The 23,592-nt window shown below is 55.7% G+C and overlaps 1 protein-coding gene across 1 annotated transcript in view; it reads left to right on the top strand.

Annotated features, from left to right (window-relative positions):
- COL5A1 (collagen, type V, alpha 1) overlaps positions 1 to 23,592 on the top strand; it is a 166,380-nt gene that overhangs the window by 81,971 nt on the left and 60,817 nt on the right. The window contains exons 23-32 of the mRNA XM_011957420.1: positions 398 to 451; positions 708 to 752; positions 1,797 to 1,850; positions 6,405 to 6,449; positions 8,524 to 8,577; positions 13,688 to 13,732; positions 16,237 to 16,290; positions 18,553 to 18,660; positions 19,562 to 19,615; positions 22,674 to 22,785. Coding sequence (XP_011812810.1) covers positions 398 to 451; positions 708 to 752; positions 1,797 to 1,850; positions 6,405 to 6,449; positions 8,524 to 8,577; positions 13,688 to 13,732; positions 16,237 to 16,290; positions 18,553 to 18,660; positions 19,562 to 19,615; positions 22,674 to 22,785 — 625 coding nt within the window. The remainder of the gene's footprint in view (positions 1 to 397; positions 452 to 707; positions 753 to 1,796; positions 1,851 to 6,404; positions 6,450 to 8,523; positions 8,578 to 13,687; positions 13,733 to 16,236; positions 16,291 to 18,552; positions 18,661 to 19,561; positions 19,616 to 22,673; positions 22,786 to 23,592) is intronic.

Raw genomic sequence — 23,592 nt, 5'->3', positions numbered from 1 at the left:
AAGGGCAGGTTGCAGACCCTCTTCTGTGGCGCCCACCCTCCAGTGGCGAGTGGCACCCGGAGACTTTAGCGTGATGGGGTGACTTGGGAGTTTTCTGCCCGATAATTCATTTCTGGTCCATTCCTCTCATGTGTTCCTTCCTGGACGGATGTCTGGGTGTACTTGCATAAACGAGTTAGTGCTCACTCCATCAGAGTCGACCTCCACAGCCTCAGAGGCGCCTGGTCCTGGTGCTGATCTCTGTGGTGGGACCTGGCCGCCTTTCCCTTCCCCCTGGCATCAGGCAGTGGGGAGCAGTTTGAAAGGATGGGAGGCCAGTGAGGGGGCACACTACACCCAGGGAAGGGGGTCCAGTTCCCAGAGCCCCCTTCAGTGCCTTTGCTTTTGTCTCCCGTAGGGTCCCCAGGGAGAGCCTGGTCCCCCAGGACAGCAGGGTAATCCGGGTGCCCAGGTAAGTGAGCCCGGGAGAGGCAGCTCACGGGGATCCAGCCATGGGAGGCACGTGTCTTCAGTCCCGAGCCCTGGGAGGGAACTGCGAGCTCTGTCCCCGCCAAGTTGCAGCCCCTCCTGTTATCTGGAGGAAGACTAGGACTTGGGTTGGTGCCTGGATGAAGGAGACATCAATGAGAAGATGGGCGGATGGCAAGGCAGGGTTCTGAGTCAATCAGCGCCCTCACCTTCCCTTTTTGGCTCTTTCTCCCTCCTAGGGTCTTCCAGGCCCCCAGGGTGCAATTGGTCCTCCAGGAGAAAAGGTAGGTGGGCCTGGGCTGTGTTGCGGGCCACCGCCCACCTGCAGTTGAACTCCCTGGCCCGCCCCGAGAGGACCCCTGGTATCCACCAGCTCTCAATGTATATCTTGGTGCTCCCAAGAGACGCCAAAGCTCAGAGTGCCAAGAACTGGGCCAGAAGCATGAGGAGAATCTTGGATCCGTGTCTCACTGATTCATACATTTATTCACTCATTCATTCTCTAGTAGGTACAGGGGTTGCTGGATTTAGCAAGGAACAAAAATACAGGCCATGCAGTTAAATTTGAACTATTGTGTATCTGAAATTCAAATTTAACCGGGCATCTTGTTTTGTTGTTGTTTATTTTGGTTTAGTTTAGTTTCACTAAATTTGGCAACCTGACTGTATCTCCAGAGCCTCCTGTGTCCTAGGCCCTGGAACGAGAGCTGGAAGCACTTGCCCTTCTAGAGCTTGTCGCTTAACCAGGCACAAGATAGTTCAGGTAGCTCAAAGCGCCTTGGTTGCCACCAGCAAAAACACCTCCAAGGCGGTGGTTCTGAGTGCATGACAATCCCCGGGGGGCCTGAGAAACACAGAGGGCCGGGCTGCTGCCGGGCCTGGGACCTTCCAGGAGCTGGTGTTTACGGGATGCTGAGGCTGTGGGCCTTACACCGCGGGATGGCCTGCCCCACCCTGGGGTGTTTGTGTGAACAGACCCGGGAGGACAGGGTGGTGGGAGCGCTCGAAGAAGGCACAGCGCTGTAAGAGCAGCGGAGGCCAGATGATGCCCTCCTGGGCCCCAGCACGCAGCAGGTGGATGTGGAGAAGAATGGGGGCACTTGGTGGGCTGATTCTGTTCCTACAGCAAAACCTGAAGGTGCTCAGAACGGTGGAGCTGCCCCCTGGGCGCTACCGTGGTTACATGCCTCACAAGCGGGGACCCAGTGCCTCTGACCACACTTCTCAGCAAATGCTGTGTGGGCAGAAATGTTGAAAAGTAACCTTGGGGGCCTACAGAGAGGTCAGGTGAGCCTAGGGAGGCTCACGGAGTCTCTGGTTTGTTCTAGGGTCCCTTGGGTAAACCAGGCCTTCCAGGAATGCCCGGTGCCGATGGACCCCCGGTGAGTAGCCCTGCCTACCTCATCCCTGCATACTCTCCCCACCTCCTCCCTGCGGATAGGGGCTGTGGGCCCAGGCTCTTTGGGGTTTTTGGCCAGCACTGACTCATTCTGGCTCTGTTGATGAAGACCCGTTTGGTCTCCAGCTTGACTGCTGGGTCATTCTTGCGTTTGGACACCCTTAGCATCGTGTTTTAATCAATGAGTGGTGATTGCACGAGTAGGAATATTAGCTCTTTATTAGGGTGTGCTGATTAATTACAGAAGTCAGGCCTGCGTGCTGAGCCGTGAGGAGGGCTGGGCCGGGCTCCAGGCCATCGCTTGCATCCCCAGGGTTGGAAGCGAAGAGGCAGGGTACGTGGTGTGTATTTTTAGTGTTCACGCACTGAGAAGGGAGGTGGTGAGCAAACGCGTTTGCAATGTGTGCAGGCACAGCTGTGGAGTCAAATTAGATTCCGCCTGGAAATAGCGAGCTGGTGACAAATCCAATCTGTGGCTAAGCTGTGTGGAGGGCGTAGGTGTGAGGAAGTAGAGCACACTCAGAATGTGTACGTGCATGCGTGCACACGTGCATGTACACGCGTGTGAGCTGATTTGCACCCACCACCCTCTGTAAGTGCCTGCTGCGGTTTTGGTTTTGATTATTCAGTGAATGCTGAGTCTATTTCACAGATGAGATTAGCAGAATTAATTATTGAAGACACAGTGTGCTGTATGGTTTTAATAACACTGTTGAAAACTAAACAAGGAAGTTAAATATGTTGACAATTATCGGTGACTGCTCACCACGCAGCATCCCTCAGGCTGAGTCAGTCGGCCCGGTGACTCCCACATCACAAACTGCCCTTTCTTGATCAGAACAAGCAGAGTGGAGCCTTCTCATCCCCACGTGGGCAGCTGTGGGGCCCCGTGGTCACCTGGCTATATGGGAGTCTGCGTACTGGGTGGTTCATCTTTTCCAATGTGTTACTTGTGTCCTTTAATTTACATTTCATCACCCTGTCTAATTATCAAAGCAGCACATCTTATTATAGAAAATTAGGAAAATAAATACAATTACAGTAAATTATAGCCACCTTTGATCTCATCTCCTGATTTATCCATTGACAGCAGGTGGACGTGTGTCCCTTCCAGCCTTTTTTTCTGTTCCCATGCTGCTGGCTGTGATGTCGATGGAGTATGGGCCGCAATCTGTGGGGAGGGCGGCTGGGCCCAGAGCCCTGAAGGGAGGAGGGGACCTGGGTGTGACGTGGGCTGTACCCCTCTTTCCTTCTGTGGGGAGGAGGGGGGCCTAGGTGTGAAGGGGGCTGCACCTCACCTTCCTGACAAGATCATTCTCTCGGCCCTCAGCTGACCTAACTTGTTCTCCCTGGAATTCCCCATCCTGTGTTGAAACCTCCAAAGAATTGGGGTCCCTAAAGAGCCTGCAGTTTCCTTTTATATTCTTTGGGGGAAGGAAGGGCCTTTAAGATGTCCTTTCCCCGGCCCGAATTTAAACCTTAAAATGTGAGCGTAGGCGGACCGCATTCGCATGAAGGTGCGTCGAACAAAAGGAAGCCATGGGTAGGCCCAAAGACAGCCCCAGCCGTCTCGCACGAATCTGGAGGAAAGAAAAGATTTTTAGAAATTCTCCTTTACAAAGGCAGCACATTGAGGGTAAACCCTACAGAGAGAGTTCTCTTTATTTCTTGCTTTGATTTTGGTTTCAAAGAAAGGAAGACTGACTTAAAATCCATCAAGAAGTATGAGGTGCTTCAGAGCAGACTCGATACCTTGAAATATGTTGTTGAATAATTCCTGATAGCACACGCTGGGGAAATGGTTAAGTGAATTATGGCTCAGTGGAATATATTCCTGATGCCATACGCTGGAGAAATGGTTAAGTGAATTATGGCTCAGTGGAATATTACAGAGCCAGTAAGAATTGAATTTAGACAAATACTCCGTGACATGAGAAAATGCTCACAATGTAATATTAAATTAAAAATGATCCACCATGCCAATGGCACATGCATATATGCAGAGACAACGGATGATTCTATCATACAATTAGCCACAGCCACTCCGTGCAGTGAGGTGATGAAGGATTTTAATTCCTCTTCCACTTGCCTAATTGTCTAAGATGAACATACATTACTTTTTAAATCAGAAAATATCAGATACAAATAATGTAAGCTTTATTATTTTCCTATTACGGAAGCAATGCTCATTATAGAATACTGGGAAGCACACACAAGGAGAAAGAAAGGGGAAAGCGGCCCTGCCCGGCTTTGCAGAAAAATCAGTCATGGTTATCTTGTGACGTTTCCTTTCTGCCTTTTCCTGTTCACACATTTTTAATCAGGGAGCTTTGTGCTTCCCCCCACTGCCTACTCCCATTCTCTATCTGTAATTGAAAATATACCTAAAGGAATTTGGCCTAGACGGGAATGGAGGCCGCCGTGATGCCGGCCACTAACTCTGCGTGGCGCTCCCTGGGTGGGCGCAGTCCTGAGCACTTTGCAAACGCTCTGTGCGTCTCCACAGCAGCGCTGTGTGCAGTTGTGCTGTTATCTCCAGCCTGGAACTGAGGAAATGACCACGTGGAGAGGCCTGGGGGCTTCCTCGAGCAGCCGTGGCTGGGTCTACCCAGTCCAGAGCCGGGCTCTTGGCCCCCCTGCAGATCCACCCGCCAGGTCCTTCACAGAAAGGTGTCTGTGCTTGATAGAAACTGTAATAAAGGGCCACAGAGAACCCCTCCTGGCCACCCTGGACCAGGACACCCTCCCGTTGGCTCTGTCCAGGTCCAGCCCGGCCACCGTGAGGTGCTGGCGTGATGAGCCTTGTTTCTGGAAGGCTCCGTGGTGGCCAAGCATGTCCCCTCCTGGCTGGAGCAGCAGATGAGGTCTCGCAGGTGCCTGGACTTCCTCAAAGCCTCCCTCAAGGGGAACTTTGTACCCTCCCACTCACTTGCTAGGATAGGCTGTCTGCAAAGGCATCAAATCCAACTGGACGGCTAATAAAAATTTAAAAGTCGGCCAGGCACGGTGGCTCAAGCCTGTAATCCCAGCACTTTGGGAGGCGGAGACGGGCGGATCACGAGGTCAGGAGATCGAGACCATCCTGGCTAACACGGTGAAACCCTGTCTCTACTAAAAATACAAAAAACTAGCCGGGCGAGGTGGCGGGCGCCTGTAGTCCCAGCTACTCGGGAGGCTGAGGCAGGAGAATGGCGTAAACCCAGGAGGCGGAGCTTGCAGTGAGCTGAGATCCAGCCACCGCACTCCAGCCCAGGTGACAGAGCAAGACTCCGCCTCAAAAAAAAAAAAAAAAAAAAATTAAAAGTCACACACAAACCATTTAATTCAGGTGATGAGACTTGGGTCTTCTGAATACTACTGTGTCTAGAAAGAGTCTCAGATCATCGTTAGGCCACTCAAGGTAGAAGAGCATCTCGCCACCCTCTCATGTTACACCTGAGGAAGCGGGAGGCCCAGAGAGGGCAAGTGACCTGCCCAAGCTCACACAGCAGGTTGAGTGTATTCAGGAGTAGAACCATACCCCGCCCTGCCAGCCTTCTCGCCACCCCACCCGGTCTCTTTCCTGGAATCCTTGTTGGTGGAACTGCATTTCCACACAGTGAACATTGATGATCTTTCTGTTTTTATCCTGGACATTTGGCTCACCGATCCTGAGCTCGCAGGCATTAAACCGAGTGACCCGTTTGGGTTGGAAGGTCAGAGAAACCTGCATTCCTAGAAATGGAATTAGTGCAGGCCCAGGCAGGCAGGAGACACAGGTCCTTCCTAGGGCCTTGGCTGGGCACCTGTCGCGTGGGGCACAGGTCCTCACCTTCGCTCAGCTCCCCTCCATCCCCGAGGCCAGGTGGAGACCCCAGGGTATGGGTCTCAAATGAGGCACCTGTTTGAAGACTTATGGATTTGCTGGGACCCCTCAGTCAAGTTACACGCCTTACCCTCCACCCCGCGCGCCTTAGCCCTCCACCCCGCACCAACCTTGCTTTGCTTTTGGTTCCCCAACAATCAGAGATTCCGAGGTTTGCAGACAGCTCAGCTGTTGTTGCTAGTCCAGGAAGCAGGGATGCCAGGAACTTGGTCCCAGCTCATTATTGTGCAGATTCATCTTGTTAGGTGACCTGGGAAAGAGGCCCTTGTTGGCCCTGTCCCCACTCATGGGTCGCTGGTCTGTGGACCTTCACCGCAGGGCAGGGCTGGCTCTGGCCGGGTCAGGAGCCACCGTGCAGGTCACCTGTGCACTTGGGGGTTACTGCATACACTCCCCAAGTCGCTCTGACCGTGGCCAGGGTCGGGCCAGGGTCAGGCTTATTGTTTCCATTTTGCAGATGAAGCAGCTGAGGTTCAGGGCCTGGCGGAGGCCGGGGGAGGCCGGGCTGTGCTTGGCTGCCTGTCCGGCTGCTTCAACTTCTGGTGCTCTTGGTTTTCCTGGGGAGGGAGGGAAATGGGCTCCATGATCATGGATGCTACGCAGGGAGGGAAAGCGAGGGAGGTTGCTTTCTGGAGTGGCGCTGACTAATCAAGGCTTCTTCTTTTGTGACAGGGACACCCTGGCAAAGAAGGCCCTCCAGGAGAGAAAGGAGGTCAGGTGGGTACTCGCTGCGCCCTCCTACCCTTCAGCATTCAGGTGGGGCGGGTCCAGGTGCTCTGGGCTCAGCCTCTGCTCAGGGACGCCCAGCTTGGAAAGGAAGGAGCCAGGGACACTCAGACCTTCCTCAGGCGTCTCCACCAAGGGACCCAGCCTAGGGGGGGCACAGGCCTTTTCTCTGAGAAGCGGGGCATCCGTCTGGGTCACTGCCCCTGACCGCACCCTCCAGTTGCTGTCCATGACCAGATCAGGTACCCAATGCCAGATCGGGTGCCCATGAGCAGATCTGGTGCCCATGACCAGATCAGGTGCCCATGACCAGATCGGGTGCGGGCAGCAGGGCAGTGTCTCAGTGTTCAGCTCTGGCCTTGAATCTGCACAAGCTGGGTGACCTTTGAGTTTTAGGGAGATGCTGCTATGAACGGGGACAGATTGCCAGGTCATGCCAGTGCCAGGGGTGGGGTCTTTCTACGGATGCCTGTGTCCGGCACTGCGAGCGGCTCATGGTTCCTCCTGCGGGGCCTGCTGGGCCTGTGAGGGTCCCACGCAGCGTGTTCACCAGCGCCTTCTCTCCACTGTGATTCATGACAAAGCTGCCGGGCTGCAAGTGCCTCTGTGGGAAGAGCCTCCAGACGGGAGGAGTAGACAGCAGGGACTGCTGCTGCTGTCCTGCTGTCCCCCAACCTTTGTTCACCCCAAGACCGCTTGTGTGTTGAAAGCTCACACTGAGCTCATGGTCATCGGGAGCCCGGGGCTGAGGGCAGAGGCCCACCTGCACCAGGGTTCCAGAGGCCCCATTTGTCACAGGCTCTGGGATCGGGCCTGACTAACATTTATCTCTTGAAGCAGGGCCTGTACAGGCAAGATGGGGTCTGGGGCTTGGTCCCAGCGCCCCCTGCCAAGGGTGTAGTGGGCCAGGACTGACCCTTCAGGGCAGCAGAGCTAGCACCAGTCCTCACAGGGTTTCCATTTCCAGTGCCAGGCCTGCTTGGCAGTGGCACTTCTCCAACGTGCTGCCCCTGAGACCCAGTGGGGTCTGAGATTCGCCACTTCTGTCCTGCTTCCTCTCCTGAAAGTCACAGCAGCCACTGGGGTGAACCCTCCCCTCGGCCCTTGGCTTCTGTTCACCACGAGAGACCCTGTTCCTGCTGCCTCCAGTGGGTCGTTCACCAACCATCCTCCCTGGGCACAGCCTCTTATCATCAGAGGTGGAGGCAGCACCTGGGGCCACCAGAGCTTGCACAGCACCCGGAACTGGTGCTGACCGGTGGTTGGCACGTGGAGCCCACAGCACAGGCCCGCTGTTCCAAGAGCTGGCTTTTCAGCTGGGACGAGAGGCATTCATTTACTCCCTGGGACTTCCTGAGTTCCTCTATGTGCCAGGCATCCTGTTAGCGATGGGATACAGCAGGGAGCAGGCACCCCGGGCCTGGGTCTCAGAACTGCAGCCTTGCAGAGGAGGCCACCAAGCCTATCCTGCCTGGGAGCTGCAGCTGCTGCCGTGACACCATGTGGAAAGGGGGCTGGGAGGGAGGCGGTGGGAGCCGTTCGTCATGCCTGTGTCTTGGGCTGGGGCAGGCAGGGCTGGATGCCCACCCCCGTGAGCTCTGGATGAGCATCAGCGAGGCCCTCGGCTGCTGGAGGATGTCTCTTCCCTGTCTAGCAGCCTTGACTCTTCTCCCAGCCAGAAGCGCTCCTGATTTATTTCAAGGTCCTGAGGCTGGGGATGCATTTCTTTAGGGACAATGCTCCTTGCAGAGCTCCAAAGCTGGTCTTTCACCATCTCACCGTTCCCCCAGCCTATCCCTTATTTCCCTGACTGCCGGGTGGGACCAGCGTTTGCTTCACCTCTGTGTCCCGCTCAGCATGAGACACAGCCACACCTCCACCGTCAGTGCAGGCTGGGAACACCTGTGTGAGTCTCCCATGGGGGGCGCCTCTCTGAAGGCTCTGACCTGGGATGTTCGTCCTGCTCTCAGCAGGAGGGCTATGCCAGAACTCTGGAATTTCCTGATGTTCCCCAGGCACCTCCACACCGGCACGGGGCTAACGGTCTTTTTCTCTTTGGTTTTAGGGTCCGCCTGGCCCCCAAGGTCCGATCGGCTACCCAGGTCCTCGAGGAGTCAAGGTGAGAGAGACTCACGCCACTCCAGGTCATCCCGGAGGTCAGGGTTGGGACTGCGGGCCTTGGCGTGGCTGATTTGAGGGAATTCTCTGTGGTTTCATGTCCCTGCTATTCGAACTGGAGTAGCCCAGTCCTCCCAGTCACTTACGCGGATGCTAGGTCTCAGGACAGCGGGCCTGAGCAGGCGAGGGTGTGACCTGCTGGAGTCAGGAGGGCTGATATGGAGCGTGGGACAGTCTGCAGTCTGTGGTGATAAAGCCAGGGGCGCGCTGGCAGCCATCTTTCAGGACGGGACACGTCCTTTTGCTTCTTGCCTCTTTTATTGTTGCCATTTGTCAGGCTTCTGCCACTCTCCTCACAGACAGCAGATCCCGGCTGAGGCCAAGAGCTTGGCCTCTTTCCTGGGGAAGCTCGGAAACATTTCTTCCCAGCCATTTGCACATTCCGATGAGAAAGAGAGTCTGTCTCCGCTGATAGCATCTGGGCGGGCCAGCCCCATCGCAAGGCGGAGTTCATGGGAGCTGTCTGTTTATTCCCAATCAATCGTGTTTCTGCCATGAAGGGCTCTGACAACCTCGTTACATGGGACGCATGGCTCCAGAGCAATATCCCAGACACAGGTGCCCTCCTTCATAGCCCAGCTAACTGTGTTTGCTCTGAGCTGGGTAATGCAATCTCGAGTTGTGCAGCTCCCTGGACACGGCACGTTCTGTGTAGACAGACATACGCCTAGGAGCATGCGGACCAGCTCTCTTCTTCCTCTGAGAATGGGGACTGGCGGCATCTTAAAAGCTCGTGATGACTCTTTCCTTCAAGATGCTTTTAACTGGATGTGAAGGAATATGTGTGGATATATAGCAACTAGTCAAGCTTGAGGAATTTGTAGAAACGACTCGTCAGCTCCGCTGCCCCTCACCTCCCTGGTCCAACAGGCTTTATGCTTTTCAAACGCTGTTGCACATCAGAAGTGTGCGGCCGCCCTGGGGCATGGAGGCCGACTGGAAACTGCCTCCTGCTCCGCATCAACCCTCCTGACTCAGGCTGGTCACGCCCTCATCTGCTCTGAGAGCCCAAGACATCAGTTTTCAGTGACGTGCCCCAAAGTCCACTAAAATCGAGGCTGCTGTCAGAAATCAAACCAGATTCGAAATCATGTGCCCCACCCTTGTCCCCGGGGGGCCCCGACTTCCGTTTCCCAGGAATGAGGACATTCCAAGTTCAGGAGGTACTGAAGAGAGACCTCCCAATGGTTGGGAGCCTGAGGCGAGTCAGGTTTTTCCCTAAAGCCAGCTTCTAGCAGCAAAATGCCTAGCAAATTTTATAAGGGTGATAATTTAGCAGAAGTGCTGATTATGTGAGTTCTATAGCATGTTTATTTTACAAATTCCTGTCGCATAGCAGGAACCTCTGCCAACTCCCATACATGGCTAATTGCATAATGCGGCTCTGTGAGCTAAAAAGGTGTTTGCTTTAAAATGTTTATGGAGAATGCTCTTATCTTGTCTATCTGATTAAAATTCATTCATGACATGAGCAATCCAGTTAGACTTGGAAGCAGAGGGTGGAAGGAAAACTGAGGTTTAAAATAATTTTCGTCGGGGAAAAAGTTTCTCATGCTCCCGTGCATTTGGAAATGTGAGTGGTGTTGGCGCCTCACGAGCTTGGCCCGGGTGGCGGTGATGGCGGCGGGGCGTGGGATTGCGTGGGCCAAGCTGCCGCCGTTGGAGGTGAATAGTCCTCAGTGAGAGCGGGCCCGTTACTTTCCACCAAAGCCCTACTTTCTTCCCAGGAAAAGGTTCTTAGTCCATTGGAGCTGCTACAATAAAAAGACCCTAAAACGGGTGGCTCGTAAACAACAGGAAATTATTTCTCACCGTCCTGGAGGCTGGGAAGTCCAAGATCATAGCAGCAGCAGATTCAGTGTCTGGGGAGGGCTGTCATCTGGTTCCCTGATGGTCCCCTCTCACTGTGTCCTCACATAGCAGAAGAGGGGGGACGAGCACCCTGGGACCTCTGGTGAGGGCACTAATCCTAATCACAGGGGCTCCACCCTGTGACCCAGTCACCTCCCCACGGCCCCACCTCCTAGTTCCATTGCCTTGGGTGTTGGGGTTCACCATATGAGTTTTTGGTGGACGCAAGATGTTCAGGCCACAGCAGGCTCCCTTTGTGTTCCTCTGAGTTCACTGACCTTTGGCCCGCCCCCAGGCTTCCCTCTGCCTTGCACTTCTGAAGAGGCACCCCTTTCAACCTGACTGTCAACGAGTCAAATCCACCCTCCGTTTAGCCCCCAGCTGCTAGGAGGTTGCCAGGCGGCCTAAAATAGGAGTTCACATCCAGGCCTTGGGCAAAAGCCTGCCCCTCTCTGGGCTTTGTGCACATCTAGCCCCAGCCGTGCTGCAGCTCCTGAGTGCTCCTTCGTGGGGCGGCTGGCTGGCCGTGTCACAGACGCTCCAGTCCAGCCCTTCCCAGCCAGGGCCACTTCCTGCATGACTGGGGAGTGCCCTCTAACGGGAGGTGCTGGCACACCCCACCATGCACACAGCAGCCCCAATGTCAACAGCCCCGTGGCCGAGAAACTCTGGGAAGTGCTGGTTCTGTCTAGTTGGTCCCATTGCTCTGATGGGGATCCTAAAACGCTAGAACTGTAGGACCGGGAGGGGTCTCAGGGGGCCGTGGTCCTACCTGCCTGCTCTTAGCAGGGCATGGACAGGGTGGGAGCAGCAGTGTGCCCCAGCCTGCCCAGCGAGAGGGAGGAGAGCCGGTGCCAATGCCCCCTGGATGCCGTACCAGGGGGTTTAGTGCTCCTGAAAAATAATGCCAGCCACACAAACCCCGTCCCCCACGACTCACGGCAGGGAGGGGCAGCTGGACATCACTTTGCATTTAGGATCAGACACTGCTGAGCAGGCTCAACCCCGAGTGTTATTCGCAACCACACCTGCGATTTTCCTGTGTGCTTCAGAGGAAATAAGCAGAATCTCAGGTTGCTATTCTATTTTGCAAGTATGGTGAGAACTCAAAACTGCCCTAAGAAAAGAAAGTAGCTCATCTCCTAAAAAGCCCTTCTCTGTGGGGTTCTGGGGCTATTGTGTCTGAGGCGATGCCGCACCGTGGTGAGACGGCAGGTGGTTTTCCAGGGCCCCCAGCTCTGTGTCAGCCCTCGTGGGCCTACCTGTTCTCTTTTCCTCTGGGGGCTTCCAGCCAGGATTGCTTCGGAAGAAGGCGTCTGTAGGAAAAAACCACCACCAAGTGCTTAGAAACCACTCGCCTCTCAGCAGTTGGCCCAGCTGAGTCACTTCTCACCTTCCTGGGCTGCCCGGGCCCACAGGTGCTGCCAAGTGTGCGCTGTGCTCAGTGGGGGCAGTGGCCTGCAGCAGGCTGTTCTGAGCGTCCTCGCGGCTAGGCTGGCCGTTCCCACTCGGCCCTGAAATACGCATGCTGTGTTTGTCCGGTGCTTCCTCTCCATCTTGAGGTCCATGTCCCATCTCAGGCTCGGGCAGAGACTAGCGTGGGAGAGGCTTGTTTGGAGTCGGCCTCCCTGCCTAGGCCAGTGCTGTTTCTGAGCTGTGCCCTGTCCCCCCAAGGCACTCCATACTGGCCCGCATTAGTGTGCCAAGTGCCAGGCCAGGTGAACCAGAGCTACTTCGAGCCCACCTTGCCCTCCTGGCTGCCTCCGCCCTGTGCTGGGCGTGCAGGGAGGTGTCCCAGGCCTCTCTGCTAGTGGTGGCGGCCAGGTGTGGAGCAGACATGACTTCGGCAATGGTGCGTGCAGGCATAGTGGCAGAGCTCTTGCTTGTCCCCTGTGCTCCAAATCCTCCAGTGATTATGGTTCAGGGCAACCACGCCGCTGCTCTGTCTGCGTGGCTGGAAGTGCCTTGGAGCTGGCACCGGAGTGGAAGGTGCTTCTGCAGTTACATCCGCAGTTCCTTGGGAGGGCCAGGGCACGCCGCCCAAGCCCAGCCACCTCTGTAGAAAGGAGCACCTCTGTGTCTCCATCCCTTCCCAGAGCCCCTCTCTCTCCAGGACCTGGGGAAAGGCCAGAACTGCCAAGTATGTGGGAAGTTCTGACCACCAGAGGGCAGCCGGCAGCCCCTGCATCCTCCAGTGCTCTGTGGCCCTGGCTTCAGCCTCAGCCTCAGCCTGGAATCCCGGTGCGGGGGGCAATGTGGCTTCTCTCTCTCTCACATCCCATGGGCAGGTGGCCTGAGGTAGCCCGAGGTAGTCTCTCTAGCTAAAAGTCACCCTGCTGGGAGGGCTGAAGTCAAAGACATTAACTGCAAGGGTGTGGCTGCATAATTCTACCCACAGATTTACCTCCACTGCCCCAGGCCCTTGGCACAGTGACAGCGTCAGAGAAATAGTCCTGGCCCCCGTCCCAGAAACTCCCGTTCAGCAAGGAGGTGGGATGGTGTGTCCTGAACTCATGACAACTGCAATAAATGTTATCATCATTACTTAGTAATATCACAGTATCATCTATTCATAACACAGAATTGAAATACTCAGATGGCACTGGGCTTCTGGTTATTGACACCTACTGTGTGCTGGGTGCTAGGTGCTGTCCTGAGGGCTTAGCAGGCATTTCCCTCCCAACAGTGGTCATGAGTTGAGGGTTGTCGTCCTCTCCACTTCCCAAATGAGGAAACTGAGTCTCAGGCAGTGTCAGAGGCCATGGAGGGGGAGCTGGGACCTAATCAAGTCTACCTGACTCAGACTTCACTTCCTGCTTCCTCCCAAACCTCTGAAAGGTGGGGGTGTTTCTAGAAGATGATGCTCTAACGGGAAGCAGGAGGGGTGTGTTGGCTGTGGGGTGTGGGCCCTTGGAAGGGCAGATCCAGAGTTCGGGCTGGAAGGCCAGGGATGGGCTTGAGTCTTTGCATAAATAGGAGTCAGTGGAGTCAGCCCAGGAATCGTGGACACGCTGGGCCTCCCGAGGCCACAGGGGGACACGTGGGAAGAAGTGTGTTGAGGGCAGGGCGCTGGCCGCATCTGTCAGCTTCGGAGAGCTCAGCCTGTCTTGACACATGGGACTTGGCCCTGCACCTGCGACAGCTCTAGGGAGGATGAGATTTGTAACCACTCACTCGTTTTTCTTTTCCCACCCGCACAGGGGGCCGATGGCATCCGTGGTCTGAAGGGCACGAAGGGTGAGAAGGTAAGTCTGTCCTTGCAGCTGTGGAGCCCTCTGCTTAGTCCAGAGCCGCATTCCAGCCAGCGGGCCCCTCCCACATGCTTCTTCCATGAAACCAGCTGAGGTGGACGTCGCCTCTGAGTATTGAGGGGAATTGATGCCACTCTGTGGAAAGCGTCTGTTTGCAGACGGAAGAACAATAAGTTGAGGAGGATGGGCCCTCGGGTACCCTGGAGCACATCTCCTAGCAGAGCTGAGTGGGTCCAGGGTTTGTGCCTCTGCACAAGAAGGCCTTGGCCCCAGAGAAAACACACAGGCCCCCACGTGCCTGTGGGGGCCAGTGGACACCTGTCACCCTCCCCACTCCCAGGTGGGCCGCCCTGCCTGGCCACTGGCATGAGGGTCCATTTAGTTGTTAGACGTTCTTCCCTGGGCAGTCCAAGCAGCAGAAAGTCACTGTGCAGCAGAAAGTCACTGTGCAGCAGAAACTCACTGCGCAGCAGAACCAGGCAGGGAGGGAGAGAGGCTGCGCCATTGGCCATGGTCCGTGGGTGCAAGTCAGGCCTAGCGGATCACTGTGGTGAAAACAAAGCTAACTACACCTGCATACATGCCTGCCAGAGTCAGAAGGTTGGGTACAGCCTGCAGCGGCGACAGCCTGAGCCACATGGAGCTGCGTGGCCGGCCACCTTTCTCTTCTCACTCTGGTGGAAGGAAGCTCAGAGCCAAATCCAAGGCCCAGTTATGACCCAGATTTAGGCCTCAGGGCGGCCTCACCGTGCCGCCCTCCCCACCATGGCCTAACGGTGCGGGTTCACCCTGCCATGCCGTGTAGCCACGCAGTACTTGCTTTCCATAAAGAACGTTGGGCCCCTTCGCTGGGCAGACCCTGGGCTCTCCCCTGGCCACGGTGGCCTGCGGGGCTGGAGTGCGGGTGCTGGCATCTGCTGCTGGGATGGTCCATGTGCCGAGACTCCTTATTTGCCACCTGTCGAAGATGTCGCTTGGATCCTTTCTTGTGAAATCTGCCAGCCTTAAAGCCATTCCCGAGGGGACACATCGAGTGGCCACAACTGAATCAGAAATGACGCGGCAGCAGGAACGCCGTTGTTCCATGGCATTTGCTGAGAGTGCTTGTCCCTGGTTTCTGTTCTTAGTGGCTGCCCTTGTGGGAGGACCAGCCAAGAGGCCTGAGCCCGTGCCATCTCGGTTCCTTCCTGAGGGCACCCACACGGCGGAACCCTAAGTCTGCATCCAAGAAAGCTGAGCCATTTGGCCTCTCCAAGAGCACTGCTTTCTACACGGAGCCCGTCAGGGCTTCGGAACACGAGGCCCTGATGACACAGGGTCTCCATCCCGTTGGTCCCCAGGGAGGCTCCCTCACCTGAGGACCTTTCATCCTTTCCAAGGTGGCTTCACAGAGTCCAGCTTTGCCACTTGATCTTGTCACATTTGTCCCTAGCCAGAGATAGGGCTACTTGAGATGATATTGATGAGGCTGTGCAGGGGACGCCTTCTTGCCAGGACAGCTACCGCACTGTTCCCAAGGGCCACGCAGGCAGCCCGAGATGGTCTGGGGAAGGAGGGGAGCAGTGTCAAGGGACCGTCTTTGTGGACTTCTGCGTTATTTGTGGCCACTGCTAAGCTTCCAGCACTGTGTGAACACTGCGAACAAGGGCTTTGAGGTCCTGGGGGCCCTGGGAGCTGGCGCTGGCTGGAGAGGGCTGGATTCTCACTGCACAGAAAGCTGCCTCCCTTGCATGTGCTCCCAGCCAGGCCTTGAATGTTTACGACCTGGCTGAGTCCCAAGATCCTGTCCTTTCACTCTTTTTGGATCAAGATGTAGCCCCTAAATAATGAGAGGAAAAGCCCAGCCAAGAGCCCTGTCTAGGAGCTACCCTTGCCCTCTGTGGAAGGATCTGAAGGCTTTTCCCTGTGGTTTCCTGGATGGGGAAAGTCCAGACCAGGGACTTGAACAGACAGCAGGGCAGCCTCACTTGTGTCCCAGATTCACCAGTAGGCCTGGGGTGTGTGGGCCGCCGACTTCCCCTGCCACCCCCAGGAACAACCCCCACCCTTCAGAAAGCACTGCCTCTTACTGCAGGCCTTAGGGATTCTTTGCAGGGGCATTTTCATCCAGCTCCCCGTCCTCTATTGTCACCCCCTTTACCTGTCGCCTCAGTGCTGATGGGATGCCACAAAGTGCACTGAGAAACGATGCTGGGAGCTCAGGGGCCTGGGCTTGCTGAGGCCTCACCATGCAGAACACTCAGATTCAAACTGGGCCTGCCTGAGAAGCCGGGACGCAGCTCTCTCCAGCTTCAGAATGTTACAGCTGGGAATGCAGACCTCACGGGAATGCCATTCTCGAGGAACGGGCCCCAAGCCCACCCTCGAGTCCGGGGTGTGTGCTGCCCCCCAAGGGTGGAGGACCTGGTGCTGAGTGTGGTTGTTTGGAGCGGGGAAGGGACCACCAGGGAGGCGGGTCCTCTTGCCTAGACTAAGGCACTCTCTTGTCCCGTATTCAGGGTGAAGACGGCTTTCCTGGGTTTAAAGGAGACATGGGCATCAAGGGTGATCGGGTGAGCATCTCGGGTTTGGGATCTGGGCTGGGGAAAGCCAGGTGGCCTTGGCCGTGTGGGAGGGGGTGGGGATGTTTGCTGCCACAGGGCAGCTTCTCAGAATGGAGGTAAACTCTTGGTAGAGATTCCTGGTGGGAAGGGGAGACTGGCCTGGAGCCCAGGGCCCAACTCTCTCCAGCTCCTCTTCACCTCCTCCTCCTCAGCTTGCCCCTTGGGGACTGGGAATAACCTGTGGTCGCCAGCTCCTCCACCCAGTGTCCCACACAAGGGGTCAGTGGGGCTGGGTTCACTTCTGGCTGCTCCTGTGGATTGCAGAGTTATTCACCTGACTCGAGCGATAAACCGTGCCTGGGAAGAGAAAGGAGAGCAGCTCTGGAAATGACCCGTTCTACCCAAGGAGCACAGCTGCTACTCAGGCCAACAGGGCCGGCTCCCACAGGGCAGCACGCGACGTGGGTCTAGGATCCCTGTGAGCCTGGGGAGCATCCTGGTCCCCAAACAGTTCTTCAGGGGCCCTGGGACTCCCACACAGTCCTGTGGTCTGTGATTTTGGCTCAGGAGAAGCCACAGCAACCTGGCTTGTTTTTAAATGAATGATTTAGCTCGGCTCCAGAGAAAGCCGGTGGGTGCTGGGAGGGACCGGGGCTTGCCGGCAACCACAGAAAGCCACAGGCTGCACATTCCTATAATTAAAGAGAAGGTGACACAAACGGCATGAAGGAAGGGTAGGGAGCTTTTTGAGCAGGCAGGGCGGCCAAAAATCTCTTAGAGGTTTCCCCAGTAACCTCTCAGTGAGCAGGAGCCCAGCAGAAGGAGCCGAGATGCCTCGGCCTCCGGTGGGCACAGCCGTGGTGACAGCTGTGCACGCACCGGGACGGACATCTGTCGGCGGTAGCATGGCTGTCACCCAGCTGCCGCAATCGTCCTCCTGCAGCGCCGGCTCGCAGGTGGCTTTCCAGAACAGGAAAGCCCCACACACTTGGCGCTTCATTCCAACCTGGCAGGCAAAAGGCAGAGGCAATCTGCACCTCTGTGGGAAGGAAGGGGGAGGAAGGTGGGGATCTGTTTCGCAATGCTGTCCCAGTTAAGTTGCTGCTAGAGGCACCCATTCTAGAACTTCTTTCGTAGTGGAAGGCTCCTGAATCCCCACATCTCAGCGGCCTTTCAGTTTGATGGTGAAAGTCCTTTTCTTCTCCTTTCTGATGCCTCTGTTCACACATGTGGTGTCCACATGACACGGGTGCAGCTTCAGAAGAGATGACACACATTCCTGTGCCAGGGCTCCGAGAGTGGAGCTCTTGTTGCCATGGGACAAGGGTGGGATGCAGGGGTGGGACCCGTCCTGAGCCCGGGGAACAGGACCCCACATCCGGACCTCTTCAGAAAGCACAGCCTGGGGCTTTGCACCTTCTCGGTGCTCTGTAAATGCGTGCAGGATTATTTTGTTGAACGAGAGGAACGTCTCTCAGGGACAGAGAGTTCCTGACCCAATGACAGGTTAGAGCTTCAGAATGAGGAAGTTATGAATTTTTCTCTATCTGAGCAATACACATTTTTGTTGTGGACTTGAACCACTACTTTACAGCTGCTCTTGGAGACAGATGATCAGAGGAGGATTTGTCCATTGTTGGACAAAGGCTGCCCGGAAGGGCATTTAGAGACCTTGCCGTGGCGCTACCATTGCCTGGGCAGACTCCAGAGCCCTCTCCCCTGTCTAAGCCCCGAGCTCCCAATCTGTAACTTGGGGAAGTTGGACGAGGTGGAATTTAAGCCCGTCTGCTCCTGGGACGCCTCCTGTGGCTCTCCTGTTTGCTGGTTATGCCCAGGTAACCGCCCCATTGGGGCTGGGGTCCACTTCCATACCTCCTAGGGTTTCAGAAGAAGCAGCAGCTCCCAGTCACTCTGCTCTATTTGGAGAAATAGCAATTCAGAGCTACTATTGTTAACCAAAGTTATTTTAGCCAAGAGGCACTCAATTTAGAGAAGGTAATTGGGAAGTAGGAGCGGGCAGCCTTGAGAAAATAAATAGCAGGCAACCTCGGTGCAGAGACCAGCTTCCACAGAGCCCGGGAATTCGCGGCACAATGTGCTCATTTGGTCAGTGGCTCCAGGAGCAGCTTGGCGGCCTGAGTGAGGCGGAGCTGGTGGAGCAGCTTGGACCACAGGGTGCCTGTAACCCATCCCCTTGCTCTCACAACGGTGGTGGAGAATAGTGTGTGCGTGTAGGGGGGGTCCTCTTACCTCCTCTTTTCTGGCTTGCAGGGGGAGATCGGCCCGCCCGGTCCCAGGGGAGAAGATGGCCCTGAAGGCCCGAAGGGTCGCGGAGGTCCCAATGGTGATCCTGGTCCTCTGGGGCCCCCTGGGGAGAAGGTTTGTGATGTGGGACTTTCAGCCACTTTCTTGGGAGGGATCTGACAGGCCCTTCCCCATGGCCTCGGGCTCCCGTTGGCTGTGGCTGCCCTAGGCATGGCGTGGGGGTAATTCCTGAGCAGGGCTCCTGTCTCCACCCTGGGCTCTCGCTGCTGCTCCTGTGAAGCTGTTTGTTGAATGATGACCCTTTCCTTGTCCCGGGTTCGGCCCTTCCCAGCCCTCCACCATTGCCTTGGAGGGCTCCTTCCTCCCAGTGGCTACAAAGCCTGCATTCTGAGCCCCAACATTCCAGGACCCCGTCCTTGTCACATTCCCACCTCCACACCTGGGTAATAACGGTGTCCCCACCAATGGCCTGAAGGTGTGGCAGCCTGGCAGGAAGGAAGGCCGGAGTCCTCGGAGCAGGCTCTGGGGCATGCAGCCATCCATAGGCCTGCAGTTTCCAGCTGCGGGAGGCTCCTGGGCCAGCCACACACCCTGCTCCACCCTGTTTCCACCCTGGGCTCCAGCAGGAGTGGTGCATGCAGTGGCCCAGACTTGCCGCCCCATCCTGCCAGGTGGACCCACACAGAAGGGCTCAGAGGTGTCCTGAGATGAAGAACACTTTGAGCTGGGGCACTTGCCTCTAATTGCTTTGCTCCACAGTGGCACAACCTCTCCTCCCGGGGCCTTCACTTGGGACAAGTGCAGGGACCATCGGGTACCCGCTGGACTTCATGGGTGCTGGCAGTCACTCCCCACCCAGGGCAGGCAGGGGTTCTGCATGATGACGTGTGCCCCGCGTCTAGAAACCACACCCTCCTCCAGGCCCCTGCCAGAACGCATGTCCTTTCTCTCTGCTCCGAGGAAACGGATGGAGCAATACTGTGCTGGCCATTAATGCAACTCTTTCTTCCCCCAGGGGAAACTCGGAGTCCCAGGGTTACCGGGGTACCCAGGAAGACAAGGACCAAAGGTAACTTCTGGACGTGTTAGGTGTCCCGGGACAGGTGGACGGATGTTCCGCCAGGTCTCCCCACCCTGCATCCAGCCACGTTAGGTGTCCTGGGACAGGCAGAGGGATGTTCCGCCGGTAACTTCCGGCCGTGTTAGGTGCCCTGGAGCAGGCAGAGGGATGTTCAGACGGTAACTTCTGACTGTGTTAGGTATCCCAGCGCAGGCGGAGGGTTGTACCGTCAGGCCTCCTCACCTCGCATCCGGCCACGTTAGGTGTCTTGGGACAGGCAGAGGGATGTTCTGCCGGTAACTTCCGGCCGTGTTAGGTGCCCTGGTGCAGGCAGAGGGATGTTCCGCTGGTAACTTCCGGCTGTGTTAGGTGCCCCGGTGCAGGCAGAGGGATGTTCAGATGGTAACTTCCGACCGTGTTAGGTATCCCGGCGCAGGCGGAGGGTTGTGCCGTCAGGCCTCCTCACCTCGCATCCGGCCGTGTTAGGCGTCCCGGGACAGGTGGAGGGATGCTCCAGTGGTCCTCCTAACCCTGCACAGGTTCATCTGCTCCCCATCCTTGGGGGCGTGTGTGACACTGTGGCTCTCAACCTCCACCATGTTCTCTGCCTTCTGCATTAATTTGCTGAGTTGAAAGGAGGCTTTTGGGCGATGAGTCTTCTGTCCCAGGCGGCACAGGCACCTGGGATCCTTATGGGGTTCTCCTGGAGTGTTCTGCAGTCTTCTGCACCTGTTGCTTGGCTGGTGGCCCTTGTCCCTCGGATTGTCCATACCCAGAATCTGTGGGGCAGTCGCCTCTCAACTCCACCGCACTGGCGATTTGAAGGCTATTTGCTCATAATGGAGTATAAAAGAAAAAGGAAACCTTTCTTATGTGAAATCGTGTTCAGGTTTAAGTGAAACAGCTCCTTGAGGCTTTGGAAATCATTGAAAACGTTATTTGTTTTTTCAAATCTCACATTTTATTATTCATGGTTCTGCCTTAAAGAATAACCAGCTGCCTGCACTGGAGACATAATTAACAGCTGAAGCTGGATCGTCTTTCTCAGATCTGCCTGTGCCCGAGGCACCTCCTTTTAGCCTCGGTACCTTTTCGGTCTCACTGGAGCAGTCTTGTTAATAGGAGGATGGGCGTGGTGGCCTGGGGCTTCCCTCCAGGTATTTCCATTCTCATTAAGGAAATGCTGCTATCCGTCCTTCCTGTGGAATGTGAAGCCCCCTGCCACGGGTGTGTAGACGCACACCCCACATGCAAGAGAGCTTGCTGTGAAACAGGAATTTCATTTAGGGTTTAACAGTGGCTCATTGAACGTGGGTGTGATGTAGCTGCTGACCGCAGCATCATCACCCGAATGTGGTCAGAGGGGCTGATGGGCACTTTCCTCTCTGTTAATACACATCCCTCTGGGAATGGAGAGAAGAGGAGAAGTTTGGGAGAGATGGGTGGTCTAAATCAAGTCCAGGCAACTTTTTGGAAAGGAATGGCACGTGTTTCCTGGGCAGAGACTAGAAGTAGCCATCAGTACAATGACCTGGTTTCTGAACTGAGCTCTGTGTCACCTGCACTGAAGTTTCCTGGGTCTCACCCCCTGCCTAGATTGGCAGGTGGGTGTATGAGTGGGTTGGCTGAACTCAGTCCCCTGTGAGAAATACAAGGTTTGGACATGTGTGAGCTCTTCGTGGATACAAGTGTGCATTCAGGACAGGATTTTAAGCCAGACAAATAGAGACCTGCCAAAGACAGTGGCCAGCGCCAACCCTGCGGACAGCGGAGCAGCCTCACTGCGGTGATGCTGCTTGCGTGGGTGTTTGGATATTCACCAGGTCAGAGTCCCTAAATCCATCTCTGGTCTGTGTGCACCTTGCAGACTTCTAGAATTAAAGAGCTGGTAGATGCTACAGTCAGTGCATAAATTTGCATCCATTCCCAACTCTGCAAGCTGCTGTGCTTTATTTAGAGGGACTGTGGGACGCCAACACAACATGCACGAGGCACAGAAAACACAATGTCACAGTGCGACGTTCATGTCTCACCTCAGTTCAGCTCAGCAGTGTGTGTCCCTTTCTCCCAAACACCAGCCACCCTCCTATGGACACGGGCGCGTGGGAGATGGTGGCGGGGGAGGGAGCATGGTGAAAACTCCATTTGAGTTTCTAGAACTGAGGCCTGTGAAATGCTTAGGAAATATTTATTGAGTAGAGAGGATGGATGGAGGGGATAGGTGGGTGGGCGAGTGGAGGGGTGTGGATGGGTAGACAGGCAGATGGATGAATGGGTAGGTGGGTGGGTTGGTGGGAAGAGAGGTGGATGAAAGGATGGGTGGGCAGGTGGGTAGATACGTAGATGGATGGATGGGTGGGCAGGTAAGCAGACAGGTGGATGAATGGAGGGGTGGGTGGATTGGTAGACAGGCAGATGGATGAATGTTTAGGTGGGTGGGTGAGTAAGTAGGCAGGTAGATGGATACATAGGTAGGCCAGTGGGTGGATAGGTGGGTGAATGGATGGGTGGGCAGGTGGGTAGACAGTTGTGGATGGAGGGGCGGGTGGATAGGTAGGCAAATGGATGAATGGGTAGGTGGGTGGGTGGGTAGGTAGACAGGTAGATGGATAGACAGATAGATGGATAGACAGATAGGTGGATAGACAGATAGATGGATAGACAGATAGGTGGGCCAGTGGGTAAACAGGTGGATGAACGGGTGGGTGGGCAGATGGGTAGACAGGTGGATGGATGGGTGGGCAGATGAGTAGACAGGTAGATGGTGGATGGGTGGGTAGGCAGGTGAATGAAGGGAGGCCTGGGTGGATAGGTAGACAGGCAGATGGATGAGTGGGTGGGTGGATAGACAGGCAGATAGGTGAGTGGGTGGGTAGACAGGTGGATGGACGAGTGGGTGGATACGTGGGCAGGTAGGTAGACAGGTAGGTGGGTGGTTAGGTGGGTGGGCAGGTGGAGTCTGGGGCCGGGGCTGTGCACTGGCATGCAGGCAGTCCCCCAGGCTGCCCATGCAGCTTGACTCATTCCTGGCCCAGCTCTTATGCCTCCCCCTTAAACTCTCTTTCAGGGCTCTATTGGATTCCCTGGATTTCCTGGCGCCAATGGAGAGAAGGGCGGCAGGGTAAGGACAGCCTGGCCCCTGGGCAGGCAGCTTGTTCGGCTGCCTCGGTGCATAGCGGGTTGGTTCTCCAGCTGATGGCCTGTTTATTTCTCACCCCTTTTGCTTCTGAAACTGCTCTCCTGAATGGCTGGCCTTAAGCTCTTGACCTTTAGCACCAAGCCCTGGTGACACTCTCCAGACATTGGGCTAGGCAGGTATGTGATAGGACGGGGCAGAGGCAGGAGGGAAGTATGTTGAGAAAATGGAGCTTTCTGATTAGCACCGCAATCCAGAAGGCTCTTTCAGGTCATTCTGAAAATCAGATTCTTCTCCTCTACCCAAGTGGACTTTTCCTCCAAGCTAATTTTAAAAGGAAGGGAAAAAGGAGATTGTTTTTTCCTTTTAAAAATGTCCTGCTACCTACCGTCGTCCAAATTTAAAGTCATTTAAATTAACATTAACTTGAACAGGGTTAGCAAGCTGCCATTGTCATAAACATCCACCAGGTTGCAGTGTGGTTCGAGTCTCTTTTGTTCTCACCCTCAACGAAGGAACCGAGGGCCGGGCTGAGGGAGCTGTGCTCTCCCCACAACTTCTGGAGCCCCTGCTGGCCCAGGCCTCCCTGAAGGAGCTGCCCTGGATGCTTGTTAGTGAAATCACAGTGCCTGAGCATCGCCACTTGGGGAAACAGGAGAGAGATGGTCCTCAAGCCTTGGACTCTGAGCTGGCCTTGTCCACGGGGCATATGGGGGGGACAGAGGCCAGTCTGTGGTGTGCATGCAGGACAGCGTCTGCAGAGCAGGCCCAGGGGACCCACTCCCCAAAAGATGGCAGAGCTCACACCTGCCTCGTAGCCCCAGCCACAATCCTGTGGCCCCGCCCAGCC

The sequence above is a fragment of the Colobus angolensis genome, unplaced genomic scaffold, assembly GCF_000951035.1.
Source record: "Colobus angolensis palliatus isolate OR3802 unplaced genomic scaffold, Cang.pa_1.0 Scaffold44, whole genome shotgun sequence".
Lineage (NCBI taxonomy): Eukaryota > Metazoa > Chordata > Mammalia > Primates > Cercopithecidae > Colobus > Colobus angolensis.
Note: the sequence above shows the minus strand (reverse complement) of the source record. Positions and strands in the feature narration are given on the sequence as shown.